General features: G+C 40.3%; 1 protein-coding gene across 1 annotated transcript in view; it reads right to left on the bottom strand.

The window, feature by feature from the left end:
* Positions 1 to 26,248, bottom strand: part of WDR48 (WD repeat domain 48) — a 32,976-nt gene extending 6,728 nt beyond the window's left edge. Inside the window, exons 1-14 of the mRNA XM_082046059.1 lie at positions 26,160 to 26,248; positions 15,334 to 15,474; positions 13,560 to 13,638; positions 13,205 to 13,287; positions 12,957 to 13,086; positions 8,823 to 8,911; positions 8,188 to 8,289; positions 7,604 to 7,828; positions 6,218 to 6,292; positions 5,775 to 5,877; positions 5,377 to 5,474; positions 3,376 to 3,483; positions 2,886 to 2,982; positions 2,269 to 2,364 (exon numbers count right to left, since the gene is read on the bottom strand). Coding sequence (XP_081902185.1) covers positions 2,269 to 2,364; positions 2,886 to 2,982; positions 3,376 to 3,483; positions 5,377 to 5,474; positions 5,775 to 5,877; positions 6,218 to 6,292; positions 7,604 to 7,828; positions 8,188 to 8,289; positions 8,823 to 8,911; positions 12,957 to 13,086; positions 13,205 to 13,287; positions 13,560 to 13,638; positions 15,334 to 15,474; positions 26,160 to 26,207 — 1,474 coding nt within the window. The 5' untranslated portion in view covers positions 26,208 to 26,248. The remainder of the gene's footprint in view (positions 1 to 2,268; positions 2,365 to 2,885; positions 2,983 to 3,375; positions 3,484 to 5,376; positions 5,475 to 5,774; positions 5,878 to 6,217; positions 6,293 to 7,603; positions 7,829 to 8,187; positions 8,290 to 8,822; positions 8,912 to 12,956; positions 13,087 to 13,204; positions 13,288 to 13,559; positions 13,639 to 15,333; positions 15,475 to 26,159) is intronic.
* Between the last annotated feature and the right edge of the window lie 978 nt (positions 26,249 to 27,226).

Below are 27,226 nucleotides of genomic sequence, written 5' to 3'. Positions count from 1 at the left end.
ACAACTGGACACAATATTCCAGGTGTGGTCTCACCAGGGCAGAGTAGAGGGGCAGGAGAACCTCTCTGACCTACTGACCACCCCCCTTCTAACCCACCCCAGGTACCATTGGTCTTCCTGGCCACAAGGGCCCAGTGCTGGCTCATGGTCATCCTGCTGTCCCCAGGACCCCCAGGTCCCTTTCCCCTACGCTGCTCTCTAACAGGTCATTCCCCAACGTATACTGGAACCTGGGGTTGTTCCTGCCCAGATTCAAGACTCTACACTTGCCCTTGTTATATTTCACTAAATTTTTCCCCACCCAACTCTCCAGCCTGTCCAGGTCTCTGGATGGCAGCACAGCTTCCAGCATCAGCCACTCCTCCCAGCTTGGTGTCATCAGCAAACTTGCTGATAGTGCACTCTATTCCCTCATCCAAATCATTGATGAATATATTGAATTTCCATTGGCATCAATGAAGTTGAATACTATTTATTCTGGTATACGTAAGAAAAACAAATTAGGACCAAGGGATTTACACTGCAAGTAAAACGATCCTTCCAGAATCCTGTGTATGTGGGGTTTCAACATAAAGCCTCATGAAGGAGGGGAAAAAGGATAATATATCAGGCATTGTCCCTGTCTTCTGCCCTTCCACTCTTGTCTCATTGTCTCAAATAAAAAGAATAAAATTAGAAACTGATTTAATCTTTCAAATAACACAAATATATTTATCCATTTATATCAAGACTTGTTTGCCAAATTTGATCTAAGGTTAATCAACATCTTCCTATTATTTTAAGTCTGTTAAATTCTTTTTTTAAATTATCAAGTTGTCTAAACAATGGACAATCGCTAAATAATTTACACATTACACCAATCACTTGAAGCCCTTAGTGTAAGTGCATGTGAAAGAGACTTTGTGCAAGAAGAGAAAAGGTAGACTCAAGAGGAAATTTTAGTCTCATGAGATGAATAATTCCTCAGCTTTCTGACCAGCCACACATGTAGTAAAAGAAATATCAATATAGTACCAAGTAAAGAAACCAAAAAAGAAAACCTGTTCTCTAACAGAAGGGATGAATATGATACTGAAGTTAGAGCAAGTGAGAAATCCTTCAGTTTGAAAGATTTCTTCCTAAGTTCTGTTAATAATTGAGAGAAACAACCCTGTATATTTAAGTTCTTCTCTCTTTACACTAATTTCAGTGTCCAGCAGGTACACTTTATCTTCTTAAGTCACCATTCAGTATCAGTTTGTGACACATGAAAGGGAAAATGAGGACTGATTCTGGTCTAAAGATTCCACTGATCCACAACTATTCACAGAAATAAGTGGCGCAGCATCAGTGTTCCAACAATACAAAAGCCTGACTTATACTTCCCGTATATTGTCTGGCTCTTAATTGCCAATACACAAAAGTACAAAAATCAGCACATTTCCCCAGAAAAGCCGGCCAAGTGCTTTAACACTCCATGGAGACCATTTTTGAAACAAGGACGTAGCTAACTCTTGGCACAATCTTTGTCATAAAATAGCAAGATATTGCTGAACTTACAGTTTTCTTAACTGTATTATCTATAGAGCCTAATTTCTTAATCGCCAAAGATAAGACTTTTCAGTCAAACCTGACCTGGGTTGAATTCATTTCAGAATAATCCACAAACTTGGGATTTACACAGTGTCTTTCATTCTGCAAATGCAGCCGCTATCTTACATTTTAAATAGCTGTGTTTTTTATCTCATGTCTGATTAGACTTAGCCTTCTTACCTTAAAACACCACTCTTTTAGGTGGCTTTGTATAAACCTACCCTATGTATTACTCTAATATCTACTGAATATATTTTTTTCCAATAAATCTTTATCTTATATTGTTCATAATACCTAGAAGAAAACTGGAATTATGTCAAGAGAATACTGGCTAATGTTGAGTAACTCAACAATCGCTCTTTGCTGTCATTATGGAGGTTGTTTCTTTTCCAAGTCAAACCTTAGTTTTGCCAGTAACTGGTTTTCCCCACAGCATCATGTTTCTCTGACTTCAGTATCATCTATTCACCTGCTTTTTTCACAGACTTAGAGTTCTTAGGATTTTCACTGACACTTGCAGAAGAAGCTCCTCAGCAAATTTTGGTGAAAAGCAAATTTAAAAGCATTAAAAACCATTTGTAATGCATACAGAGAGAGTTTTAAGACAGCAAGTCAAGTTGTATCTGTGAAAGAAGCAGAAGTATAAACAGAATGTATTAATAAATCCTAGGAAAAGGAAAATATTAAAACACTAACCATGATTTATTTCATTTTCTTCTTCATCCATTGGATTGATATGTGTTCTAGGCCAATACTCCAGAAGCGCTTGCAGGAGAAGCCCTCCAAGGTTTACTGGCAAGACATCGCGAGGTAGAACTTCAGTTACGCAAATACCGTTGGCATCATAATATTCTGACATTTGACTTACAGCTGAAAACATTCCCAAAAGTTGGAGCAGTTCTGTTCCCAAAACAAAACTATTTATGGGCACAGAAATCTGCCTATTGCAATCTCAGAATGATACATGACAATACTCTTTGTTGAAAAAGCTGATTATAGAATCACTACTGTGTAATAACTCGCATGCTATAACATCCTCTAGGTTCAGTAATAAGTCCAAGTTTAGGAATATTACTTTTCCCCTTTTGCTTCTTGAAGGTTTAGCACCAAGTTAAATAGAAAACCTGAATGTGACTGAAACGTTTCAGAACAAAAAGCAAACATTCTCACTGGAGAATTCTCTGCAGAATTCAGCCTCAAAATAAGCCCTAAAATCCAACCAGCTGCTGAGATTTGTGGCACTGGAATACTCTGCAACACAAATCCTACTTTGTTTTGGTCTCAATAAAACACTAATATTAGTTAAAACTTACATTTTGGATCAGAACCATCTGGACTGCTAAATCCAGCATCCTTTGCTGAAACCCAGGCTGCAAAGCAGTCGCTTTCATCCAAAGTAATTGTCAACATCTGTTGGAAAAAGGCCACCAGAAAGAGAAATGCAATAGTTGTTTTGTATTTTAAAAGTCTATAAATTTATTTTGCTCATACTTAGCTGGGAATATAAAGAATTTCTAAATGCAGCACAGCACACTTTGTTTACCAAACTGTATTAATTGATAATTGGTACTGCTGGATTTAAACTGATCATACTATGAGGAAAAAAAGTTATAAAATCTGTTATTCAGATTATTAAGAAGTGAGGTAAAATTTGCTGCTTTGCTTCAAATTACATCCAATCCATCAAATAAAAGATGATCATTCTTCAAAACCTATGACACACTAAAACCTTTGTGAAAAAGCAGTGTATGAAAATATATGAAATATGACATTAAAACAATGTATTTAGGAGTTGTATCTCACCCCAGTTTTCAAGTCTACTGAGAACCAGTTTGGCACATACACCATTTTAAATCTCTTCTTAATTTCTTCTTCAAAATCGACTTTCCCCAGGTCTTCAACTTTACATGCCTGTACACCAAAAGAAATACACAAGTTTTAAAATTCTGAGTATCAAGTCAGATCAACACTTTGCATCTTTTACTTGATCTTTCATATACACTTGGAATGATTATGACTTATGACTCCTCCATGAGCACTGTAGTCCAGAAACACTCAAGTTCAAGGTTCAAATTTTTCAAAAAGAATTAAACGATAGTTTATGTGGTAAGTAATTCTTATTTATTTCTGAGGTAGTGGCATCATGACAGTGGAAAGATAGGGAAGTATTGCTTCACATTAATAAAAACCATTTGCCCTATCACTGAGTCTTCTAGCAGCCTCTGCCATTCCTCTCCCCATCAGTATCAATACTTCAGTAAAATTCGCCATCAAACAGCAATATTTGTTGCAAATCTAGGAACAAATTCAGCTCAACTACTGCAATGCGAACAGCAGAGAGTGAATTTGTGTGCTGATCCTTTTTTCCTGTCTCAGTTTGGTTTACTGTATCCTTTTAAGGTTCCTTAAGTCTTCTAATATCTAAATTCTTATAATTCACTTGCAGTGACATCCTGAACCCTGAAACATGATTTAAGCAAACTCAAAGGACTGTAGCCTTGCACGACTTATTGCCTCAAAATGCAGGAGAAATTACAGGAAGCAAAGACTGAAGGGTGCAGCTACAGGTAAGAAACCTTCCCTCTTTTATTTGGCGTCCTCAATAAAAAGTGTCTGCTTTAGAGTGCAGTGTCCTACATGTAAGATGACGCTGATCTGGCAAGTAACCCCATCTCTAAAGTGAATATTCATTTAAACATATCTAAGAGATGCTTCTGAAACCCTTCCTAACAAAAGAGAGAGAACTGAATGAAAGTACAAATTAACATTAGCATTTGGCTTTGGTCCTGAGCTCTAATGCTGTACTTAAATATACACCGACTGTAAACCAATAGAAAGAAAAGCTATCCACTTGTCCACAAAACTCATCTGGATAATTTTTAGTACAAATCTACATTCTCCAACTAAATCTCCTTTTTTCTCACTTCAGTCAGCAACTCAGTAAGTTAGGTGAGTGTGCTTCATTACTGAATCTTGGCTGGAATACTGCATAGATCAAGATGAAACAGAAAAACATTTAAAATTTCAAACAAAATTTTACAAGACACAAAATTGCTGACTGTCTCACTGAGCTGGGATTCCAGTCCTTTCTCTCCGCATTTTTTCCCCCTCTCCTCTGATGAATCATTGGGTAAAGCAAGATACGGAAATGCCATGTCAAGCCTCTCAAGTGACAGGAGCTATGGCCCCTTCTGCTGCCTTTCCTTCCAATCATTGTATCATTTTGGTTGGAAAAGACCTTTAAGATCGAGTCCAACTGTTAACCCAACACTGTCAAGTCCACCTCTAAACCATGTCCCTAAGAACCTCATCTACGCCCTAACTAACAAGGGAAGTGGCGAGTTTATGCTCCCATACTACACTAGTGAGCACACTTGTGGGTTTGTAGCAGGACCTGAAGCCCATGTTTCCCTTTTGCAGGGCAAGTTTTCTTAGGTTGTTCCATACTATGTGGGGCAGACATGCCCATGGGCCTCTATGAGCCCTCTTTGAAACAAAACCCAACCAAAACAAACACTATTTTCAGGATAGAATTCAAGGGTCTGAACTTGAGGTGAATGGAGATGTCAATACTTCACCAAATTCAGGTGAATACAGATGGCAGCGTCACGATGGAAAAGGAGCAGAAAAGCTCAGAAATGCACACTCCCCTTTCAAAAAGCAAACTCTGCATTATGTCTTGGGACAGAAAGATGACTTACTCTCTACCACAGGAATCTCACTCACTACAAATAATATATAAAAAAAGGTACAAAATAATTAATCACGCAACAGTAGCTATTTAATCTGAAATTACATACTTACCTTCAAGACATCCCAGTATGCCACATTATTATTTGTGTCTTTGGTTAATATGTGTCTCTTGTCGTTAAGAATGTGGCACTGAATAATACTAGCACCCCCTAGCAAATAAACAAGAATTGAGGTCAATACAGTGATTTTTTTCTAACATTACATTAAATTTAACTGTATAACATGACATGCAGGATCGTTCTTTGGTTTTGCTATTTCATGTAAGACTTGGATATCTCCAAGGTTTAAACACTATTTTAACTGTAACTAACACTAGATAGACGATAAACACACTGTTTCAGTTGAAATCATAGTATCAACTACCTGAAAACTTAAGCCAGTCTTAAAAATCTACCATTTCTGCTCATGACAACAGATTTTATAATGTACTTAATAAGACAGTTGTTTACCTTTTATAACTTGGTCAGGCTGTGTACACAGGGGTGGTATGGGATTGGTACAATCATTATCGTAATCTCCAGATGCTCTAAAATTATGAATTCCCTTCAAAGTCTAAAGAAAGAAACAAAATAATGACACATTCATAATAATCTATGAACTTTGCTTTTATCTGTACCGACTGCTGGTTCATGCTGCTATTTTTATGCTAACTGTCCGGTGCCAAGTAACATCATTTATTTCTAAAAGCAGCATAAATAGGTAGCAAAGTAAGTCATAGCTCAATGCCTTTCCATCAATTTCAATATTAGTATTCTATGATTCGTTTTAAAGAAAGCTTACAGATCACAGCAAGTCACACTCAAATTGCAAACAGTCCAACAGTTCCCAAACCAAGACTGCAAAGCCCATGACTACTTACTTGAATTCACAGCGTCTAAAACGTATCACTTACCCATTTATTCACAGAGGATTTAGTTGTTGCAACCCAAAGTGCTGGAGGAGGATCAGCTGATCTATCAAGTTCCATCTAAATAATGAAAGCACAAATACTTTCAGGCACACTTAATTTCCCTTTGTTCAATTAATATTTGCTCTGTGCAGACCTGCTCCCATACTTGGATGTATCTCAGAAACAGCACTACTTTCAGTTTACTAAAGAAACGCAGAGTTTAAGTGAAAAATAACTAAGCTGCCATTTTTGAAACTCCAGATAAATTGTTTCAAATATTCAACAAATAAATTCTGGACATGGACAACAGTAGATACAATATGTCTAAACAGTATTTAAAGTTGCTTCTTGTCTAACAGACAGTTTGGTAAGTACAATATTCCCTGAATTACTTTGCATTTAAATAATTCACATGGTTAAGAAGAAAGTGTAAGAAGTTTTGTGCTAATTAAAAAGCAGAACATTATATAACTACATATATAACTATATAACTTTATATAACTATAAAGTCCTATTTCTTGGACAAGAATGAACCACGGTAGCTAACTTAGAAGTCTTCTAACTTGAACTTCTCAATTTCTGACTTCTACATTAACATGTCCAGGATTTTATGTGAATATGCTGAGCCAGAGTTCACTCATACGGAAAGTGAAATTGCTCATATACTGGTATCTGTTTCAATTGCACACTTCTTATACATCTATATGTTCCAAGGTCATGTCATCCAGAGTTACAGATGGCAAAATAAATCCAAAAAACAGTCTTTTCAAAAGACTCAAAACTTGTGTGTGCATGCAGCTGAGAAAACATCATGCTTATGTGTCAAAAAAACCCCACAATAAATTTTACTCCTAGTTCCCATGAGTATGCAACTTATTCCAACACAGTCCTGTGCACACATATTGCTGCTAAGAAACATTATTTTTGTGTAAAGCCTTGCCAATGCCAGCTTAGTTTCTTAAAACCATTCTAGAGTCTGGCAAAAACAACTTTTCACATTTGAAGCATATTCAATTTCATTAATATCTGAAATTGTAGATTTTAGGTAGCTGCCAGGCACTTACCTTCTTCAGACAATTAAATTTCAGATGCAATTTAAGAGACAAAGCCAATATACTGAAGGTGTGGTGTAGCAAATAGTTCTTACCCAATATGCTTTTTTATCAACTTATTTCTCAACAACACACAATATAATTACACTTTTATACTGTGATGGTGACTGAGCACTGGAAACAGTTGTCCAAGGAGGTTGTGGAGTCTCCATCTTTGGAGATATTCAAAAGTCATCTGGAAATGGTCCTGAGCAACCAGCTCTAGGTGACCCTGCTGAGCAGGAGGTTGGACCAGATGACCTCAACCATCCTGTGATCCTCTGATTGAAAGAATTACCTTCAGAACTGGTGCTTTTTCTTCACAGATAAGCACACGGATATCAGGGTTTCGTAAATCTGTACAATAAATCTTTCTGTCTCTTCCTCCCGAATAAACATGAGTGAAGGCTTCATTGACCTGCAGAGCCCAAACGCCTTCGTCGTGGACTCGATACGTGGCTATGCATCTCTGCTGCCCAAGGGACCACAGGCGGATGGTCCCATCAGAGCTGCCTGAAAGACACTGAGCAGCAACAACCATCATACTTTAATCAAGCAGGTATTTAAGTTTTTTACAATCATTTCTTTCATAAAGAGCTTTCATTCTTATGGCTCTATTTTTCCATTAATATGGTGCCAAATGAAGACTGGCAGGTTAACAACTACAGTCACAATTTCTAGCTATTTTACCTAAACCACCCCCTCTGTACATCAACGCACATGTAATAAAACAGCTTGCACCCACCAGCATCCCTCCCTTCATCACTAAATATCTGTAAAATACTTAAGCTACCCTCTGTAATCTATGACACAAAATAGTATTGCAAAAGACTAATGACATTTCTGCTGCCAAACGCCTTTGTCTCAAGTTAAAGCCCATACCTGGGTGCCATCTCTGTTCAACAGCAAAGCTTTTACGTTGTCCGTGTGCCCTTTGAGTTTCATTAGTTTTGCACAAGTTCTTGGATCCCACACTCTTAGAACCTACGTAAACAGACATTGGATAAGTCACATTAACATCGTTCTTCCCACCAAAGCGTTTTCTCTACAGAAAATTAAGCTTTTCTGAATAAGCTGACCCTTGTTCCAAACACACAGACATCCATTACCAGAAACATACTTCCTTAAAACAAGATAGACGTAACTAGGTGTTATGCACCTCTAATAACCATATGTGATTTTCTTCAGTTGATTTTAATTTAATGTGTTCCAGCTTTTTCTGTCTTCTTAAGAAATTAAAGAATGGAAGCGACTGGAAACAGAAGAGTGTGATGTGGATAAAAAGAAAAGATACTGAGAATCCTCTCAGATGCTTTGCTGGTGAATCCTATCGTCATTTTTATACTGACTTGGAAATTTGTATCCTACACTTGGACTCCCATTTAAAAAAAACTGTCTACTCTCACTATTAAAACAACAAAAGCTGCTACAGACATGACACCGAAAATGACTAAAATTGTCTCTTTATATTAAACTTTGAACTGACGTGGAAAGAGCCTTACCAGATCTTTGCTTACCTTTTCAGTGGACCCTGATACAATAACTGTTCCCATTTGATTCATCGCGAGGCTGTAGATGGAGTCTTTGTTCCCACTCAGGGAAGAAGCTATTTCAAAATAAAATTTACATTTCCTATGTTAATGCTGTCATTTGAAAGACACACTTATTCACTCAAAAATAGTATTGTAGGGTATTTTAATACCCTTTGATTCATGAAAACAGTGCCAGTTTTAAAACCAAGACTATATAGACAACCTACTGCTAGGAAAACCCCCTCCCAATCTTAATCTACTGCTGCATAAAGACAAAGTATGGTCATTACAACCCTGGTGCCCTTTTGGCACCACAATTCAATGCCAGGACCATCAAGGTACTTATTCTTCTCTACTCCATTACTAGAAAGTGATGCTTATGTGATCTTATAGTACAGAGCATTTGGATTTAAGTGCAGAGATTTTTTCCTAAGTCCAGTAGCAGTAAAATTCTATATTATATAGGAAAGGTTGTTCTCTTAGTTCAGCAGAAATGCATTACTGAAGTTACACCGCAGTGTTGAAATGTGTTCCTCGAGCACACACGCTGCCTTTGCATTTGGGAAAACCATATGGCAACTCCTCTGCATCACAACTGTCAAGAGTGGAGGAATTCTGTACCTTTGAGCCCAACCTACTTTTGAGGAGATTAAAGTACTAATCCTTCAAGTCGGGAAAGCACAGACACAGCAAATAAAAATCATCTATCCAGACAGCACCATGAGTATTTCATCAAGCCTCAAAACCATACGGTCAGTATGCCAAAAACACTGATAATAGCAACAAACTGACTTGCCAGAAAAAATGTGAAACTTTATATAATAATTTATGTATATTATGGAAATAAAGTTTCTAACACACTCTTTGTGACCCAATATCACAAACATTTTGTCACAGTGGAAGAATTATGCAGCTTTACTTCAGGGTCCTCTTAACCATTCGCTATGGCTGACCAAATGCAAACTTTCAAATGAAATCTGTTATTTGTAGCCAAAATAAAATCATACACTTCCACTGTAACCAGAGAATAGTTGAAGGCAAAAAGCAGAACTGAAAGCTCTTGAAGGTTAGCACTGTTCAATAACCATAATAATGTGTGAAACGATAATGTACAGTGTTATCACAAGCTGGACATCAGGAACGGAAGAGAGAATCTTAAGTGCACAGAAGGAAAATTTATGCCAGAACAAAAGCAAAGCTCAATTCTACCCTCTTCTGGAAGAGACTACCTCTCAAAAGCAAAATCTCTCCACTTAATGTAAATTATGACTATGCTGAGACTCCTTAAAAACAGGCTTCTATTTAATGCTGGCTTGTGTACATTGCTTCCCTGTAATCAGATAGGAAATTAATGCACAAGAACCATCTTCACTGTTGAGACCACATCTGGAATATTGTGTCCAGTTCTGGGCCCCTCAGTTCCAGCAGGACAGGGAACTGCTGGAGAGAGTCCAGCGCAGGGCAACAAAGATGCTGAAGGGAGTGGAGCATCTCCCGTGTGAGGAAAGGCTGAGGGAGCTGGGGCTCTGGAGCTGGAGAAGAGGAGACTGAGGGGTGACCTCATTCATGTTTACAGATATATAAAGGGTGAGTGTCAGGAGGATGGAGCCAGGCTCTTCTCGGTGACAACCAATGATAGGACAAGGGGTAATGGGTTCAAACTGGAACACAAGAGGTTCCACTTAAATATGAGAAGAAACTTCTTCTCAGTGAGGGTGCCAGAGCCTGGCCCAGGCTGCCCAGGGAGGTTGTGGAGTCTCCTTCTCTGCAGACATTCCAACCCGCCTGGACCCCTTCCTGTGTAACCTCATCTGGGTGTTCCTGCTCTGGCGGGGGGATTGCACTGGATGAGCTTTCCAGGTCCCTTCCAATCCCTGACATTCTGTGATTCTGTGATTCACTGGCACTCTGAAAAAAAATCATCAATATTGTTCGAAAAGACTGAGGAAAACCAGCTTCTTTAAGGATATATACTGTGTTCTGTTCTTCCCAACAGAAACATGTTTAGTTAGGAGCACTAGAAAGAAAGAAAAACTATTTCGCTGCTCCCCCTTCCTCCCCATTATGAAGTTCCTGTTCTAATGTTAGAAATGCAAATTGATTTCTGTCATCTTAGAGGTAATGTCTCCACTTCTTTGATCTTGGGCTCAAAACAAGCATCAGCTCCTCAGTACTCCCTGTCTTCCAATTATGAGTCACTTGAATCATTTGGGGTCTGTACCACTGCTGCTGTGTACAAGAAATATTCTTGTTTTATTTGACACACAACCAAATTTTCCTTCAAAAACTCTCTCTTCGACCAGAAGATAGCATAACTTATCAGCAAATCTTGTTTTCTGTTATCAGCAAATTTTGGTGATAATTCTCCTTTAAGTGAAAGAAAATTTCTGGGAAATATAAGGTAAATCTACTTAGTCATGTGCAGCCATGTGCCATCCCAATACTATTCTGCAGTCCAACACAGCTCACTAGAAGTCATCTCTCTTCCGCAGGCTACACAGACATGCCAGCATAGGGCTATACTTGAATGAAAAAGTCCTGTAGACACAATAAACGCAAAACTAACAGTTCTGTCCACCAGATGCACCTTTGTGTTTAGAAGCTACCGAATCCATAAAATTAACACACCTTTCAGAATTAGTCAAAAACCACAGCAAAACAACTATATGCCTGCCCCTTATTTACAGAATCACATATTCCTGAAATTTTTTTGAAGTCTGTTGTGCTAATTCTAAACTTTAGTTTTGCAGATTTTTCTTGAGTCATTCCTAACCTACGAATGAGGAAGCAAGAAAATTTGTGTGCTGCAATGCAGCATAAGTACCTATGTACTTAAGTATAAAATAAAAGAGATCAGATGCTTTGAACAGTATTTTTCACAGAATCACAGAATCGACTGGGTTGGAAAAGACCTCAGAGATCATTGAGTCCAACCCTTGGTCCAACTCTAGTCCATTTATTAGATCATGGCACTAAGTGCCATGTCCAATCTGAGTTTAAAAACCTCCAGGGCCGGTGAGTCCAGCACCTCCCTGGGCAGCCATTCCAATGCCTGACCACTCTCTCTGTGAAGAATTGCTTTCTAATATCCAGCCTAAATTTCCCCTGGCAGAGTTTAAGCCCATGCCAACCTATCTAGAAGCAGCAAAACATGCTGTGGTCAAACCAGACCTCTTTCTGAAAAAATACACTGTAAAATAGCCAAGACAAACCAGGATGCTGATGACACAGATCTACATTAATCACTCAAGCAATTAAATGTAACTGAACTTGAAGTTTGGTGTCACACTTTCCTGAAGAGAAACTTAACCAGCTCTACCTTGACTGCTCGAAGAAGGCGGTGCTGGAATTGTGCTATGGGGAAAGATCTCATGATTTATTGTAATGCCTTTATTAGGATAGATAAACAGGACAGATCATTTCTTGAAAGATGATTATGACATTAAGGATTAACCCTGACAAGAGGAATCTATGGACAGCTTCTCCTTGTGTTCTAATATAACTGCTATGCTATGCTTACATGTAATCAGTGCTTAGTATTACTTCACACTTCTTAAATTTAAATTTATCTAGCTAACTTTATTCTTCCAACAGATAGATTTGGTAAATGTACCAAGTTCTCCTTTAGGAGCTGTGCTGCATTTTTGGTAGCATCTATATAAACAAACAAACCAAAAAACCCCCACAAAACAAACAAACAAACCCCCTCCCTCCCTAAGCAAACAAACAAATCAAAACCCAACCAAATTACAATACATAGAAAATGCACTGACAAATAACCCAAGGGAAAATTTCTATAACATGTTAATTGAGGAGCAAAAAGCATCTCAAGCTAAAGCTCTATCAACTTTCAGAGAAGACCAGCACATTAACATTTCAGAAGAAAATGTTCAAAGAGACCTGTCCTCTATTCTAAATGCCATGACTGTTGGCTGCTCTAGGTTTTTAGCTATTATATAATGCAACGAATGGACTAAGGACAAACTAAAACCACCTTAAAATTTCTCGCGCATTTTTTATGTACACACAAACTGGTACCTATATAGTCTTAAATTGATCTTGAGAATTACACTACTCAATAAAATGCATTGCATTTGTCTCCCCTCCCTCAGTACCTACTTGTTACGGTGTTATTTGAGGCAGTCAGTGCTGTTAGAGTATTTACATCCCAGAGGAATATCTGTCTGTCCAGCCCAGCAGATGCTACCAGTTCTTTATCTTTTGCATATGCTAAGGCTTTCACATAATCCTATAACAGAGTAAATATAACAACATGAATCAACAACATTATCCTTTTGAGGTCTACATCTTAATATTTAAAAGATTGTCAGTGGTAACATACGGGATTTACAGATAAAGTTTTTCACCTTATGCGTCCTTAGTGTCGACATGCAAAATCCCTTATGTGCATTCCACACTTTAACAGTAGTATCTGAAGAAGCAGATATCACTAAATTGAAAAGGAATAAAGAGTAAATTTTAATGGCTTATATATTGCTATAGATCATATTTGTGCTACTCTTGAATTTTTTTAATAATCGTATCTAAACGCATTAAAATTTTCAGTAAAACACCTGCTACGTTATTTACCCAATTTACAATACACATCACAGAAACTCATTTTATATGGTAAGAAAATATCGGAAATAATTAAAGAAGGAGAGAATATACTTTTACACACAATTTCTGAATACTGTACTTTTCAAACACTTCAGTACTTACATGTTTTACCATTGCAGCAGAGCACAATATCATTTACCCAATCCGTGTGATGTTCCATAGATGCTATATAAGGGTCTTGCTGCAAATTAAGAAAAAGCTTTATAAGATCTCTTCACAAATGCAAAAGATTGTGACTGTTGTGACATTTTCTTCAGTCTTCAAAGAGACCAGAAGTTGCAGAATGTAGAGTTAGTTGAAGTCACTATTCCAGAATTTTTTTGTGAAAGGATTATACAGCTATGTAAGATACCACTAATTACTTTTCAGTGGAATTCCTATACATTTAAAATTCTCGCTTTCGTTTAATGTATAATTTCACCTTAAAGTGTTTGGGTTTGTATCACAGGAAAAATCATAATTAAAACAAGAGGGACCGCCAAAGCTAATGTTATTTCTGCATTTATGGGATTGGACTTGTTCTGCTGTGAAGAGGAACAGAATAATCAAAACACAATACAAGGATCTCTCAGGATCTCTCAAAGTCCTGAACTTCATGAAGTTTTACACACATGGAAGCCCTGGTTTCCAATAATCTGCTCAAGTTCCTAACACTGGCCTTCTGTTTAGTGGGACCCACACACCAGTATACGCTGTGGCCACCCAGCTGGAAAGCAGCTGGGCAGACGAGGACCTGGGGGTTCTGGTGGACACCAAGATGAACATGAGCCACCAATGTGCACTTGCCATAAAGAAGGTGAATGGTGTCCATGGCTGCATTAGGTAGAGCACGGCCAGCAGGTCAAGGGAGGTGATCCTTCCCCTCTACTCAGCACTGGTGGGGCCACACCTGGAGTACTGGGTCCAGTTTTGGGCTCTCCAGTACAACAGAGACGTGGACATACTGGAGAGAGTCCAGAAAATGAAAATGATGAAGGGGTTGGAGCACCTCTTCCATGAGGAAAGGCTGAGAGAGCTGGGACTTTTGGAGAAGAAAAGGTTTTGGGGGGGGATCTCATCACCATATATTATATAAGTACCTGAAGAGAGGGTGTGAAAGAGATCCAGGGTCTTTTCAGTGCTGGCCACTGACAGGAGCAGAGGCCATGGGCACAAACTGAAACACAAGATGTTCCCTCTGAACATCAGGAAACACTATTTCACTGTGAGGGTGACTGAGCACCGGCACAGGTTGCCCAGGGAGGTTGTGAAGTCTCCCTCCTTAGAGATACTCAAAAGCCATCTGGACAGGGTCCTGGGCAACCAGCTCCAGGTGACCCTGCCTGAGCAGGGGGTTGGACCAGATGATCTCCAGAAGTCCCTTCCAACCTCAACCATTCTGCAATTCTGTGACCACTCATTTAGTTCTCTCCCCTCAACAGAACATAAGTCTTTTAATAAATTTTCTTTAGTGATTAAGCACAATGGTGAGTAAGCAGACCAGAGTCTCCTTCAGAGAATAATAAAGGGGAGATGGCTTAATATTCTCTTGAAATACCACAAAGCAAATTTAACAGTCCATCAAAATATATGCTCATAACAGAAAATACACAGTCCTAGTGACTCTATTTATGTCTCTCTCATCACTGCAAATGACATCTTTCTATATTTCACATTTTTCTCTCAGCTGTGACTTGTTCTTTGGATGGATAAGCCCACATGTAGGTTTGTAAAATCCCACATATTTTGTTACAATATGAACAGCATAAAAATATTTTCCTATCATAATAACAGCAGCTGTTAAAAACAGTATCAGATGTATACCTGTAAGAAGCTCACTAGCATGACAACTTGGAAGAAAAGTCAGTTTAGATGGAGGAATCCTCTCTTGTCTTACCTTGTGCTGATTGACACTCCATATCCTTATAATAGAGTCTCGGCCTGCGGTGAAGAGTCTATTTAATGCTGGATCCAGCTGAAGTGCATTTACCCCATTTCGGTTATACTTCTCCACTTCATCTCTAATCACATAGGAGACCTAAAATACATTCACACAAATCCAATTATGGTATTAAAATATGGACTTGGTCATAAAATGCCAACATCTAATTCCACATTCGTGAAGTTCTCAGGTAGAAAATACTAAGAGCTTTACAAGCATTAAATAAGTCAGGTAGTTTGGGAGTTACCAGCACCACCTGAGTCATTTTCCTTCCTCAAAAAAGGGGAAGGATCCTAGAAAAGATATCAGCAGGGCTAGAAGCAGAGCCCAAAGGGTTATTTAATCATTAAAATTCAAGCTTAGACCCAGAGAATCCTTCGTTTAATTCCCTGCTTCGCACAGATATTCTGGGTGATCCCAGACCAACACACAGTTTGTGTCTCAGTTCTTAGTTTCTGTAGCTGGGATGACAGTATTTCCCAAACTCACGAGGGTGAGGACACGTTCACTAAGGACTACAAACCAAATTAAAATTCCAGATATCTGTTTCAGGTGTCACTATTATTTTGAAACTTACTTTCTAGTAGAATATGAAGAATAATTTATCTGTCTGAAATAACAACAAATATTTATACATTTCATTTCTTTCCTTCTGTATTTCACCATACTGTGTGTATAGGTTACTTCATTGTTTTACTCAGAACCACTAAAAGGACATTGAAGGAGACATACTGCAAAGGCTACAGCACTCTCCATTATTACTGTTCAGTAAATGGAATTATAAGGCACCGCAGATTTTTCAGAACTACCCCATTCACACTGTGCTGCATCTCTCCTGACCACTGGGTTTACTCAGAGTTAATGCATCACTATGAGAAAAACCCTCACAAGTAGAGAAAAGAAGGCGAAACTGCCAACTATGACTCTTCCCAGATTCTGTAAAATACAATAAGAACAACAGGGTAAACTTTAGGCTTGGTATAATCCAATCTGCCCACAGCAGGGATCATTTCGATACATAAGTACCAGTGTTTTGAAAATGCTTTCAAGGAGTAGCCTTGGGCTAGAGATCTGAAAGCAATTTTTCACTCCAGTAAGTGCATTATAGCAGTATAAAGAAAATGTTTTCCAGATCAGATCTCAGTTACACAGAATAAAACCAACAAATGAAATAAAACGTTCAGTGGTCCTTACTATTCAATAAACATTTTAGAGCATCTCAGATTCTATACCACAAGAACTGATTGGTCCATTTGGGGAACGTGGGCAACACCTCAACTGAATTATCCTGTCCCAGTGCAGCACCGTAAGAGAAATAAGGCTTCTAGAAAGCACAAAGAGTCTTGTTCTCCGCTTTAGAAATGGCTGCAACAGCTCTATAGACCAACACATCAATGTTAAGAGCCTCCTGAATCCTCCTGCCTTAACACTCTCCATTATCATTCCACAAGTCCATTTACTACAACTTTGATGTTATGTCCCATTCTACTTAAAGCTCTTCTTGTTCACAGTCCTCGTAGTCACAGCTCCAATTTCAGATTATGTCCTAATTTCCAACATCTCTCAGCAGTTCCAGACTCATCCATAAGATTATTGCTATCCGTGCTCAAGTCTCCACCTACACACAGCTTCAGCAATGTTCCTGAGAGAAGACACCATCAACCACGCACCACAGTGTTACGATAAAACACTTCAAATATTTGAAGATATTTATTTTTTGTAATGCAGAGAGCAAGATATATGTGCAACTCCTCACCCAGGCTTGATCATATCATATCTACATTGCTGGAAGACCCGCACAAACCACTTAAGTAAAAGAACATTACAAACAAAGTCAAGGTCTAATGTGATACAAAACACAAGGCAAAGGGATGGCCATCAAATTCCCATTGCTTTGAAACTATTTGAATAAAGCCAATGAAAATATTCAGCTAAAATTATTAAGTGTGAGCAGATAAGACATAACTTAAAGGAATTGAGAACCTAAAGGTCAGTAGATTGAATTTGATGTTAGTTACTCAGGAAAATGATCTCTTGGCAAAATATAGTGTCAGATTCAAGATGAGCATGGGCCCTTCAGCTCCTGCTTTTCCAAAACTGCTCGCAGGAGATTTTTTTGACAAATGCTCAGTTTTCTGATTTGTTTCTCTTCTGTCAGTTACTCCCCACATTTGCTGTATTTTCAGGTACAATACAAGGTCTTTATTCCACTCATAAATAAGACTGTCAAACTATGTTAGTCACCCGTGCATTTTAAGGAGCTTTTTGCTCATAATGTTACCTTTTTTAATTTAGAGGAGTTCAAGTAAAGAACAGTCATAAATAACTATTTATTATTATTTTTTTTTAACAGGCAAATTGTAGCTTACTCAAATAAGTCAGGTAAATGTAATAGTTACATTTATACAGTCCTAAAATAACATTTGGCCCTCTGAAGGCAACCATGAGGCTGATGTGGCCCCCAGGGAAAATGAGTTTGACACCCCTGTATATGACTGATACTTTTACAGGACTGTGGAAATTGAGAGTCATACCCCTATGTTGATCTTGAATTAAAGAATTGAATTAAAAATCAAGAATTAAAGTTGTTTCACAATTTCTTAAAGCGAAATGGATAAAATCTTTTGTCACTAAAATAAAGAACTAAATGTTGTTCTTAACACAGAAACTAGCAGTGAAAAAAGCTCATAGAGATTAGATGCAGTAAAATCATTTTCACTTCTTTCTATAATGGAATTTGCATTACTATTAAATTTCCACCTAGAATGATCCTGAAACGGTGGTTGCCAGCTCGATTGGGCACTATTTTTCCATGACCAGGGAAGACTGACAACTGCATCCCAACACCACTAGTACTGAAATATTCAAATGAAGGTCAAATTTAATAAGCCCTTTATTCCTTTTAATAACTTGCACACGTGAATTTAGTCAAACATCTCTTGGCAAGTATTGTTTATATATTACGAGACGCGAGACAAAAAGAGGAATTATACTGTTTCAGGATTGATGAGTCTATGGTAGATCTAAGAGCGAATGTTAGGTCTCAGTACCAGTTCAGCTTTAAATACAGCATCACCCTTCTTTCTTCCTCTCAGAAACCTGACAAAGCAACTCTGCTGTAACAACTGAATTTAAAAAAAAAAAAGATTAAAATATTATTTCTTACTGTTACATTATTTTGGAAAAACATGATAGATTTGATGGGGAAAAAAAACATGGCAAAACAACAAAAAAGCTTGACACTCAAAATTATTCAGTAGTGACTGCTACTGTTCATGGAATTCCACCAGTTCCTCTTCTCTCTCCCCACACTTACAGTTCTACTTCAAAATTTATTCTGTATTCAGCTGGGACATGCACAGACTAATGGATTCTCTATTGGATTTCTTTTTGGCACCTGGGTTAGATTTTCACAATGGGCTATGTACTCACCAAGGATTATTTTCTGGTATTTCCCTCTTCAATTTATGCAATCTGACTGTACTTGTCCTGCTTGAGCACAGGCTTGAAATCACTCACCTAACGTGATTCAAGTCACTTAACAGCTTGTAATGGGCCGTAGCATTTGAGGTGGTTTCTTCATGTCTGCAGAGGAGTTTCTTCACTTGTTGGCAAACTTTTTTATTCCAGACTTGAGGCAGAGTGGGAGCCAATGTGAGGCCATTTGGGAAGTCTGATCTCAAGCCCTGAGTAACCCTATCATATGATCATATAATCACAGAATGTCCTGAGTTGGAAGGGACCCACAAGGATCACCTGTCATGTAAATGTTCTCAGGATACTTGCATGTTTCATGTGGCAAGAAGATGTTTTGTGGTGGAGACTGGTCCGTGCTGTGCGTGTCCCCCAAAGTAAATCTCTAAGCTGCTGTCAGGAGGTTCCACATCAGCATGAGAGGAAAGAGTAGGTACATTTTTAGGCCATGTGTTTCTTCTACTTAAAGTTTTATTTTCCACCCACAGAAGGAATAGTGAACGTTTCCTGGTAAACGGTCTTGTGGTCAGCAAGTTTATTGGACACCACACCGACATTCCAAGTGAATGCTGCTGTTTGAGCAGTCAGGTAAGGACAAAACAAACCACTTTTCAAGAACAGAATATGGATGCCAAATTATGACTATGGCACAAAAATGGACACTCCAACCCTCACGGGAGCCCTCATGACATCCTAGTGACTGTCAGTTGCTTACATTGGAAATACTTAATAAATTTATTTTTTCATCCAAACAAAAAAAAAATTTAAATGGCCCCATTGGGACTGAAATAATCATTTAACATATTAAAAGAAGTAGAACAAGACATGCGGATTATGCGGCTGAACTAAAAATAACCTCACAAGACATTTGCTGTACACCACAGAAAGAGGTGTAACACCACAAGCATCAGGCTTGTATTCAAATATTTTAATTATATATCAACACAGAGGGACAAATTAAGGGTTCCACAAAATCTGTTGAAAGGGTGTTGAAATGCCTCTCAACACAAGGAACTTCAATGGGTCAATAAAAGCAACAGCAATTTGATTTAAAAGACCTGACACTTATGTAAGACCAGTGGACAGCAGGAAAAGTCCACTGAACCCAAAAGTTCCCTAAGATGAACAGAGGAAGATTGCTGATAATCCACATGTGGTTCTGCATTGTATCATTATTTTTAGGAAAAAAGGTCAAAGTTTGTTTGTTTGTTTTTACATTTGACTGTCACTAAGTATAGAAACATAAGGACTATTAGTAAATCTAGTCAGTATACAAACAAATACAAAAATATAAGGTATATATTCAAGTATGTGTGTACACACACATACCTAAACAATGTAAAAGCAACAGGCTTTTGGCTGAGAAGAAACTGCTGTGATAAAATTCAGCTCCGACCAGCAGCACACACATCTTTATCACCCTAAAAAAAGGTCCAGAGAGGACTATGAAAGTCACTAGGAAGTTACAACTCTAAGCACTTCAAACCCAGAGCACATTTCTACTTTGTTCATCACATCAATTCACAAATAATTTGCAAACCACAAAGAGAATAATGTCTATGATATAGATGGTAATTGTTCTATTGCCATGATTGTCTGGGAGGGGCAAGATTTGTGGGATATGAAATATTTTAATCAATGACCAAGGCATTTTGCATTTATACTGCTCTAGCTTTGATAAACTCCCATAAAAAATGGGAATCTTTCACTGGAGCAGTGCACAAACATCACAAGGTGATGGACCCTCATTATAAAGAATTTATGGCATTCAGTTCCCTAAATGGATCAGGATTAACCATTTTAATGACTAAGAGCTCCAGAGCTAAAGCTACTGTCACCAGACACATTTCAGCACACAAAGCCAAGAAAATTTCTTACAGGATTGACAATGGATGAGTGTATCAGCTGATCTGAAATCTCATTACCCTTGTTACACTGCACGTCTTATAACATATTTTGTCTTAAAGGATGGGTAGAATCTGCTTTTACAAATACCCCCACCTCAAAATCACTAGAAGGATTCCATGAGATCTGATGTGAATTCAATAAAAAATAAGAGAAGCAGCAGTCAACCACCAAGAAAAAAAGATCTACTGCCTTAGTATCGTGGCAAGGCAGATATATCCCTTAAAATAGTGTCTTAAATTAGGAACATATTGATATTCGAATTTTTACCAAGCGCTCTGGGCCCTAGAATAAAAATAATAGAGAGCGTTAAGAAGTTAATTTTATATTTTTACAATGGAAGCAACTTACTGGCAATTTGTTTAAGTATTATATATAAAATGAACATAATTTATAAATTATAAATTTGCTGTATGTAAAATACGTAAATAATACAGATCTAAAATGTAATAAGTTACAGCATACAAAATCTAGTGCACTTTTAATAAATGCTGGTATTAACAAAATCAGTAGCTGAAATAGTTTCTAAATGTAAAGGTTTTTTTTTATTTCGCTACTTTCTACTTGCTGTCAAAATGCAGTATCAATGCATTGATATGACAAAGTTGGTGCAAAAAGATCTTCTCGTCCTGTAAAAAGGGACTTCAAATTCATTTGATAATTTCATAATAAAGATGCTGATCCAGATCGCCTATGGCAAGAATTCGCACGTTCTGCCAATAGGTTTTGAGTGTGAAGGCGAATTTATTCTGGCCAGGCAGCAAGTTTAGGGAGCAGGGACAATGCAGCCCCTCAAGGGCAGCTGCTTTACGCCACCTGCTGAAAAGTGGCTTCATCTTGACTTAATTCCCAGTAAAACATGTGAAAGGTCCAACACGTGGCCAAGAGGTTCTGACCACACAGCCGTTCCTTGACACACCTCTGCGTCCCCATCCCCTTCCCAAACCTGACAACATTCAATATATTCATCAATGACTTGGATGAAGGAATAGAGTGCACTGTCAGCAAATTTGCTGATGACACCAAACTGGGAAGAGTGGCTGACACTGGAAGCTGTGCTGCCATCCAGAGACCTGGACAGGCTGGAGAGTTGGGCGGGGGAATATTTAATGAAATATAACAAGGGCAGGTGTAGAGTCTTCCACCTGGGCAGGAACAACCTCAGGTTCCAGTATAAATTCGGGAATGACCTGTTGGAGAGCAGTGTAGGGGAAAGGGACCTGGGGGTCCTGGGGACAGCGGGATGACCGTGAGCCAGCACTGGGCCCTTGTGGCCAGGAAGGCCAATGGTACCTGGGGTGGATTAGAAGAGGGGTGGTCAGTAGGTCAAAGAGGTTCTCCTGCCCCTCTACTCTGCCCTGGGGAGACCACACCTGGAATATTGTGTCCAGTTGTGGGCCCCTCAGTTCCAGAAGGACAGGGAACTGCTGGAGAAGACTGAGGGGTGACCTCATTAATGTTCATAAATATGTAAAGGGTGAGTGTCAGGAGGATGGAGCCAGGCTCTTCTCAGTGACAACCAATGGTAGGACAAGGGGCAACAGGTACAAACTGGAACACCGGAGGTTTCATTTAAATTTGAGAAGAAACAACTTCTCAGTGAGGGTGCCAGAGCCTGGCCCAGGCTGCCCAGGGGGGTTGTGGAGTCTCCTTCTCTGCAGACATTCCAACCCGCCTGGACACCTTCCTGTGTAACCTCATCTGGGTGTTCCTGCTCTGGCAGGGGATTGGACTGGATGAGCTTTCGAGGTCCCTTCCAATCCCTGACATTCTGTGATTCTGTGAATTCACTTCTGCAGCCTTCAGACATGAAGAGTTAAGCCTAAGAAACACCAGTAAACTTTCCTTAAGCTTTCTGGCATGCCTCTTAAATCCAGTGGTTGTTAGGCTGGGTTCTGTGCTACCACAATTCATCCGTAGGGCCTTCAGAGCAAAACTACCACACATACAGCCAGGTCAGTCTGGAAAGTGCTTGTAGTTTTCTATATGTATGCATGCACAGCCATCCATACATTTTCTCCCTGCAAAGGAAATACTAAAAGATGCCCCCAACCCTCTGCTTTCCCTTTTCCACCAAAATTCAGCAATAGAAGTATTAAAAAAAATATATATATATGAAAATGACAGGGCTATGAAGGTACTGAGGTTCAAGGGGAAACATCCTAATCCAGGGAATTTTATTTTTTTGAAAGGAAGTCTTGACAATGGAAAAGGTCTAAAAATATGCTCCTAGTAATGATTTAATAATTACATTCTTAATTTAAAAGAAGAAACACAGGAAGTTTTTTGATCACGTCTCATAAACTGACACATAGAAAAGATTACAACAGGAGACATCCCTTTGATACACGTGGTAAACTACATCAACATGCTTAAAACTGCTGGCTGAACCACATAAAAGCTTGAACTAAAACAAAAAATGTTTGCATTCATTTAAATGTTCTGCTGCTGGACACCTCAAATGGCCGATTTATATTTAAATCAGTTAACTTCTTACCTTTTTTTTTTTCTTTATGCACAGACTTTATTTTGAGGCCTAAAATAACTATTCTGATTAAATCCTTTTAAACATACAATTACATGCAGAAGCACCCTAAACTGACTATTTTGGATGTTTCTACTTATCAGTAAAACACGTGCATCCAACATAATAATAGTACCCATTTCCATAAACTTCAACCAGATCCTCTGCCATGTAAGGAACCAAGTTCCTCAAGCCCAAGAGGTATTTCTTTAAAAAGCTTCCTCCCTCAGCCTCACTGGTTTGGGAAAAATTTATCCCCCTCTCACTCTCTCAAAAACCTGATGTAGCAGCACCCTAAATGCTGAGCCATTGGAAAGTAAAATAAATCATTAGTGGTTTTAACTTTCCATCAGTGGCAGGATTCAACAGCCACTTAGAATTCCATGACATGAACAAAATCCTGTCTAACCGAGTAGGTGAAATAATAAGAGTGCAAGAAAGTATATAGTTTCTGGCTAGAGCTTTATATGCACTTATAATCTAACCAAAGTTATTCTCTGCAGATCTAGACTTACAATGGACTGGCTGAGACACAGATCAGGGCAACAGTACACGAAGTGAGAAAAAAAAAAAAAAAAAAAAAAAAATCACTTAACACAATGAAAGAGTAAAAGAAGACATCATAAAGCAGCACAAAACTAGCTCTAAATATAAGCTTTTCGGTTAAGTAATGTTTGGAAAAGGAATGAAGTACTAAAAAAGGAAACAATGTTCTCTTTGATGCATATTGCTGGCAGGGAAATAATACTCCATAAAGAAATAGGACTACATCAAAGAAATATCTAGTTATCATAAAATCCTCCTCCTTAGGAGAGCAACCTGAAAAAACCTGTTTACAGCATAGGCAACAAAGTCAACAAAGAGATATTATATTTTAGATTCTTAGTATTTTAAAGAATATCGGAGGGTTTTTTTGGAAGGGCAAAGGAATTCTTTATACAGTATTGATCGAGTGCTTACCTTAACCATGAAAAACACTAAAGGCTATAAAGAAGTGCACATTTCTTCTGCGTGATCAAACACAAAAGAAGTGTTCAAAACCCAAACCCATCTCTGCTTGGAAGGATCCTAACGCTATTTCAGGCTTAATCAATATTTCTTTTGATCACAGCGGGCAGATACAGCTGAAATTTGCACTTACCAGCAGAGGTGGGCAGCTTTGCACTTTGATAAAGCATTAAATCTTTCCCATAGTGAAAGCTGCAAAAATGTTTTAAGTGCTGGTAGTATCACAAACAAGAAAAAAAAAGTTGAGGACCACAATAAAACCATTTTCACTGTTTTCACAGTTAAAGACTTTTGACTTTTTACACACATTCCAGTCATTCCCGTCTCCACCGAGGCTACAACAGTGTACTCATAGCTACGTATGAGCCCACACCATGAGGTCTGATCGTCTTCTCAGGGGAGCTGAGAAAGTTCACACCCACCCGAGCACCCAGGTCACACTCTGTGCTGACCCCCGTGGTGGAATCACCATCCCTGGAGGTGTTTAAAACGTATGGAGATGAGGTTCTGAGGGACACGGTTTAGTGCTAGATTTAGGTTACAGGTGGACTCTATGATCTTGAGGGTCTCTTCCAACCACAATGATCCCATGATTCCACCATGGGCGGGGTGGTTCAGCTCTGACTCCTCCTGGCCGGGGAACCCCAGCAGCACCTGTTCCCCCTCGGCCGGCCCAGGCAGCCTCTCGCCCCCTCCACAGATGTCAGTGGGGGTGGCCAAGCACCACTGGGGGTGTCTCCCCTTCACCGCAGTGTCATTGGGGAAGTGAAGGGGAGATCTGGACAGGCTGGAGAGTTGGGCGGGGAAAAATTTAGTGAAATATAACAAGGGCAAGTGTAGAGTCTTGTATCTGGGTAGGAACAACCTCAGGTTCCAGTATAAGTTGGGGAATGACCTGTTGGAGAGCAGTGTAGGGGAAAGGGACCTGGGGGTCCTGGGGACAGCAGGATGACCATGAGCCAGCACTGGGCCCTTGTGGCCAGGAAGGCCAATGGTACCTGGGGTGGATTAGAAAGGGGGTGGTCAGTAGGTCGAGAAAGGTTCTCCTCACCTTCTACTCTGCCCTGGTGAGACCACACCTGGAATATTGTGCCCAGTTGTGGGCCCCTCAGTCCCAGCAGGACAGGGAACTGCTGGAGAGAGTCCAGCGCAGGGCAACGAAGATGCTGAAGGGAGTGAAGCATCTCATTGTGAGGAAAGGCTGAGAGAGCTGGGGCTCTGGAGCTTGGAAAAGAGGAGACTGAGGGGTTACCTCATTAATGGTTATAAATATGTAAAGCGTGAGTGTCAGGAGGATGGAGCCAGGCTCTTCTCAGTGACAACCAATGATAGGACAAGGGGCAATGGGTTCAAACTGGAACACAGGAGGCTTCACTTAAATATGAGAAGAAACTTCTCAGTGAGGGTGGCAGAGCCTGGCCCAGGCTGCCCAGGGGGGTTGTGGAGTCTCCTTCTCTGCAGACATTCAAACCCGCCTGGACACCTTCCTGTGTAACCTCATCTGGGTGTTCCTGCTCCATGGGGGGATTGGACTGGATGAGCTTTCCAGGTCCCTTCCAATCCCTGATATTCTGTGATCCGGTGAAGGAGGCGGCTGCGTTGCCATAGAAACCCCAAATCCCTGCCCGCCCCAGCTGAGAGCAGCCCCTCACACAGCCCCTCCGGGCCGGGCGGCAGCGTCCCCGAGGGACACCCCAAATCCTGCTGCCCTCCCTCCGCTCCCCGCCGCCCCCGCCCGCTGACCCACCGCCGCCACCGCCCCTCTCCCGGGCCGCCAGTCACCTCGCAGTCGCTGTCCCCTTCCTCCCGCCGGGCCGGGCCGGAGCCCCACGGCACCGCGCTCCCCCCGCAGCCCCCGCCGGGCCCTCACCTGCACTTTCCGCCGCCCCGCCGTGTTCTGCCGGTGATGCGCCGCCATCTTGCATGTTGACACTCTGATGTCATTTCCGAGGAGGGCGAACCGGCCCCGGAAGTCCCACCCCCACTTCTCCGCTCCGAGCCCGCGCAGGGAGGCGGGGCGGGGCGGGGCGGTCACCGCCCGGGGCGTTGCCGGGGAAACGGCCTGAGGGGGCGGGGCCGGGGGGGCGGAGTGAACGTTGCTCCCCCGCCCTCCGCCATGTTCCGTCTGCTGCAGTCAGAGAGTGGGAGGAAAGGTTTGTGTAGAAGAGACGTTTAAGATCATCGAGTCCAAACATAAACCCAACACTACCAACACTGAACAGTGTCCCTAAGCGCCACATCCACAGGACTTTTAAACCCCTCCAGGGATGGTGACTCCACCACTGCCCTGGGCAGCCTGTTCCCATGCCTCACAACCCTTTTGTGAAGAATTTTTTCCTAATATCCCATCTAAACCTCTCCTGGTGCAACTTGAGGCTGTGTCACCCTTTCACTTGCTACTCAGGAGAAGAGACCAACCCCCTCCATGCTCCAAGCTCCTTTCAGGCAGTTCAGAGATCAGAAGGTCTCCCCTCAGCTCCTGTTCTCCAGCTGAACCCCCCAGGTCCCTCAGCCGCTCCCATCACACTTGTGCTCCAGACCCTTCTCCACTTTTCTATACACAAAGCAAAGAACAGCCCTTCCCCACAGAAGACAGGGGGTGGGTGTATCTGTCCCATGCTGCTGTTCATGGGGCCCATATATTTCCCAAAAGACCAGACTCATGGGTTGAGGCTGCTTGTCCCCGCCATGGAGGCTCCACTCAGGGCTGAGGCTTCAGACCGGGCTGACCTGGGTTCCAGCCCTGAGGAGCTCCGGCTCTAAGCCGTCAGGCAGGCTGTGGTTTGCGGTGTTGCAGCTCTAACTCACACCCTTTCAATGTCAGGTCCACCCTTTTATCTTTCATGTTGTGTTATGGGAGACCATCGCTTAAAAATGAGATCCTGACTCGCACCTTTTTTAAGGCAGCTCCACTGAGCGAGTAGCAAAGACTCAATT

This window comes from Streptopelia decaocto (assembly GCF_964273445.1).
Source record: "Streptopelia decaocto genome assembly, chromosome: 2".
Taxonomy (NCBI): Eukaryota; Metazoa; Chordata; class Aves; order Columbiformes; family Columbidae; genus Streptopelia; species Streptopelia decaocto.
Note: the sequence above shows the minus strand (reverse complement) of the source record. Positions and strands in the feature narration are given on the sequence as shown.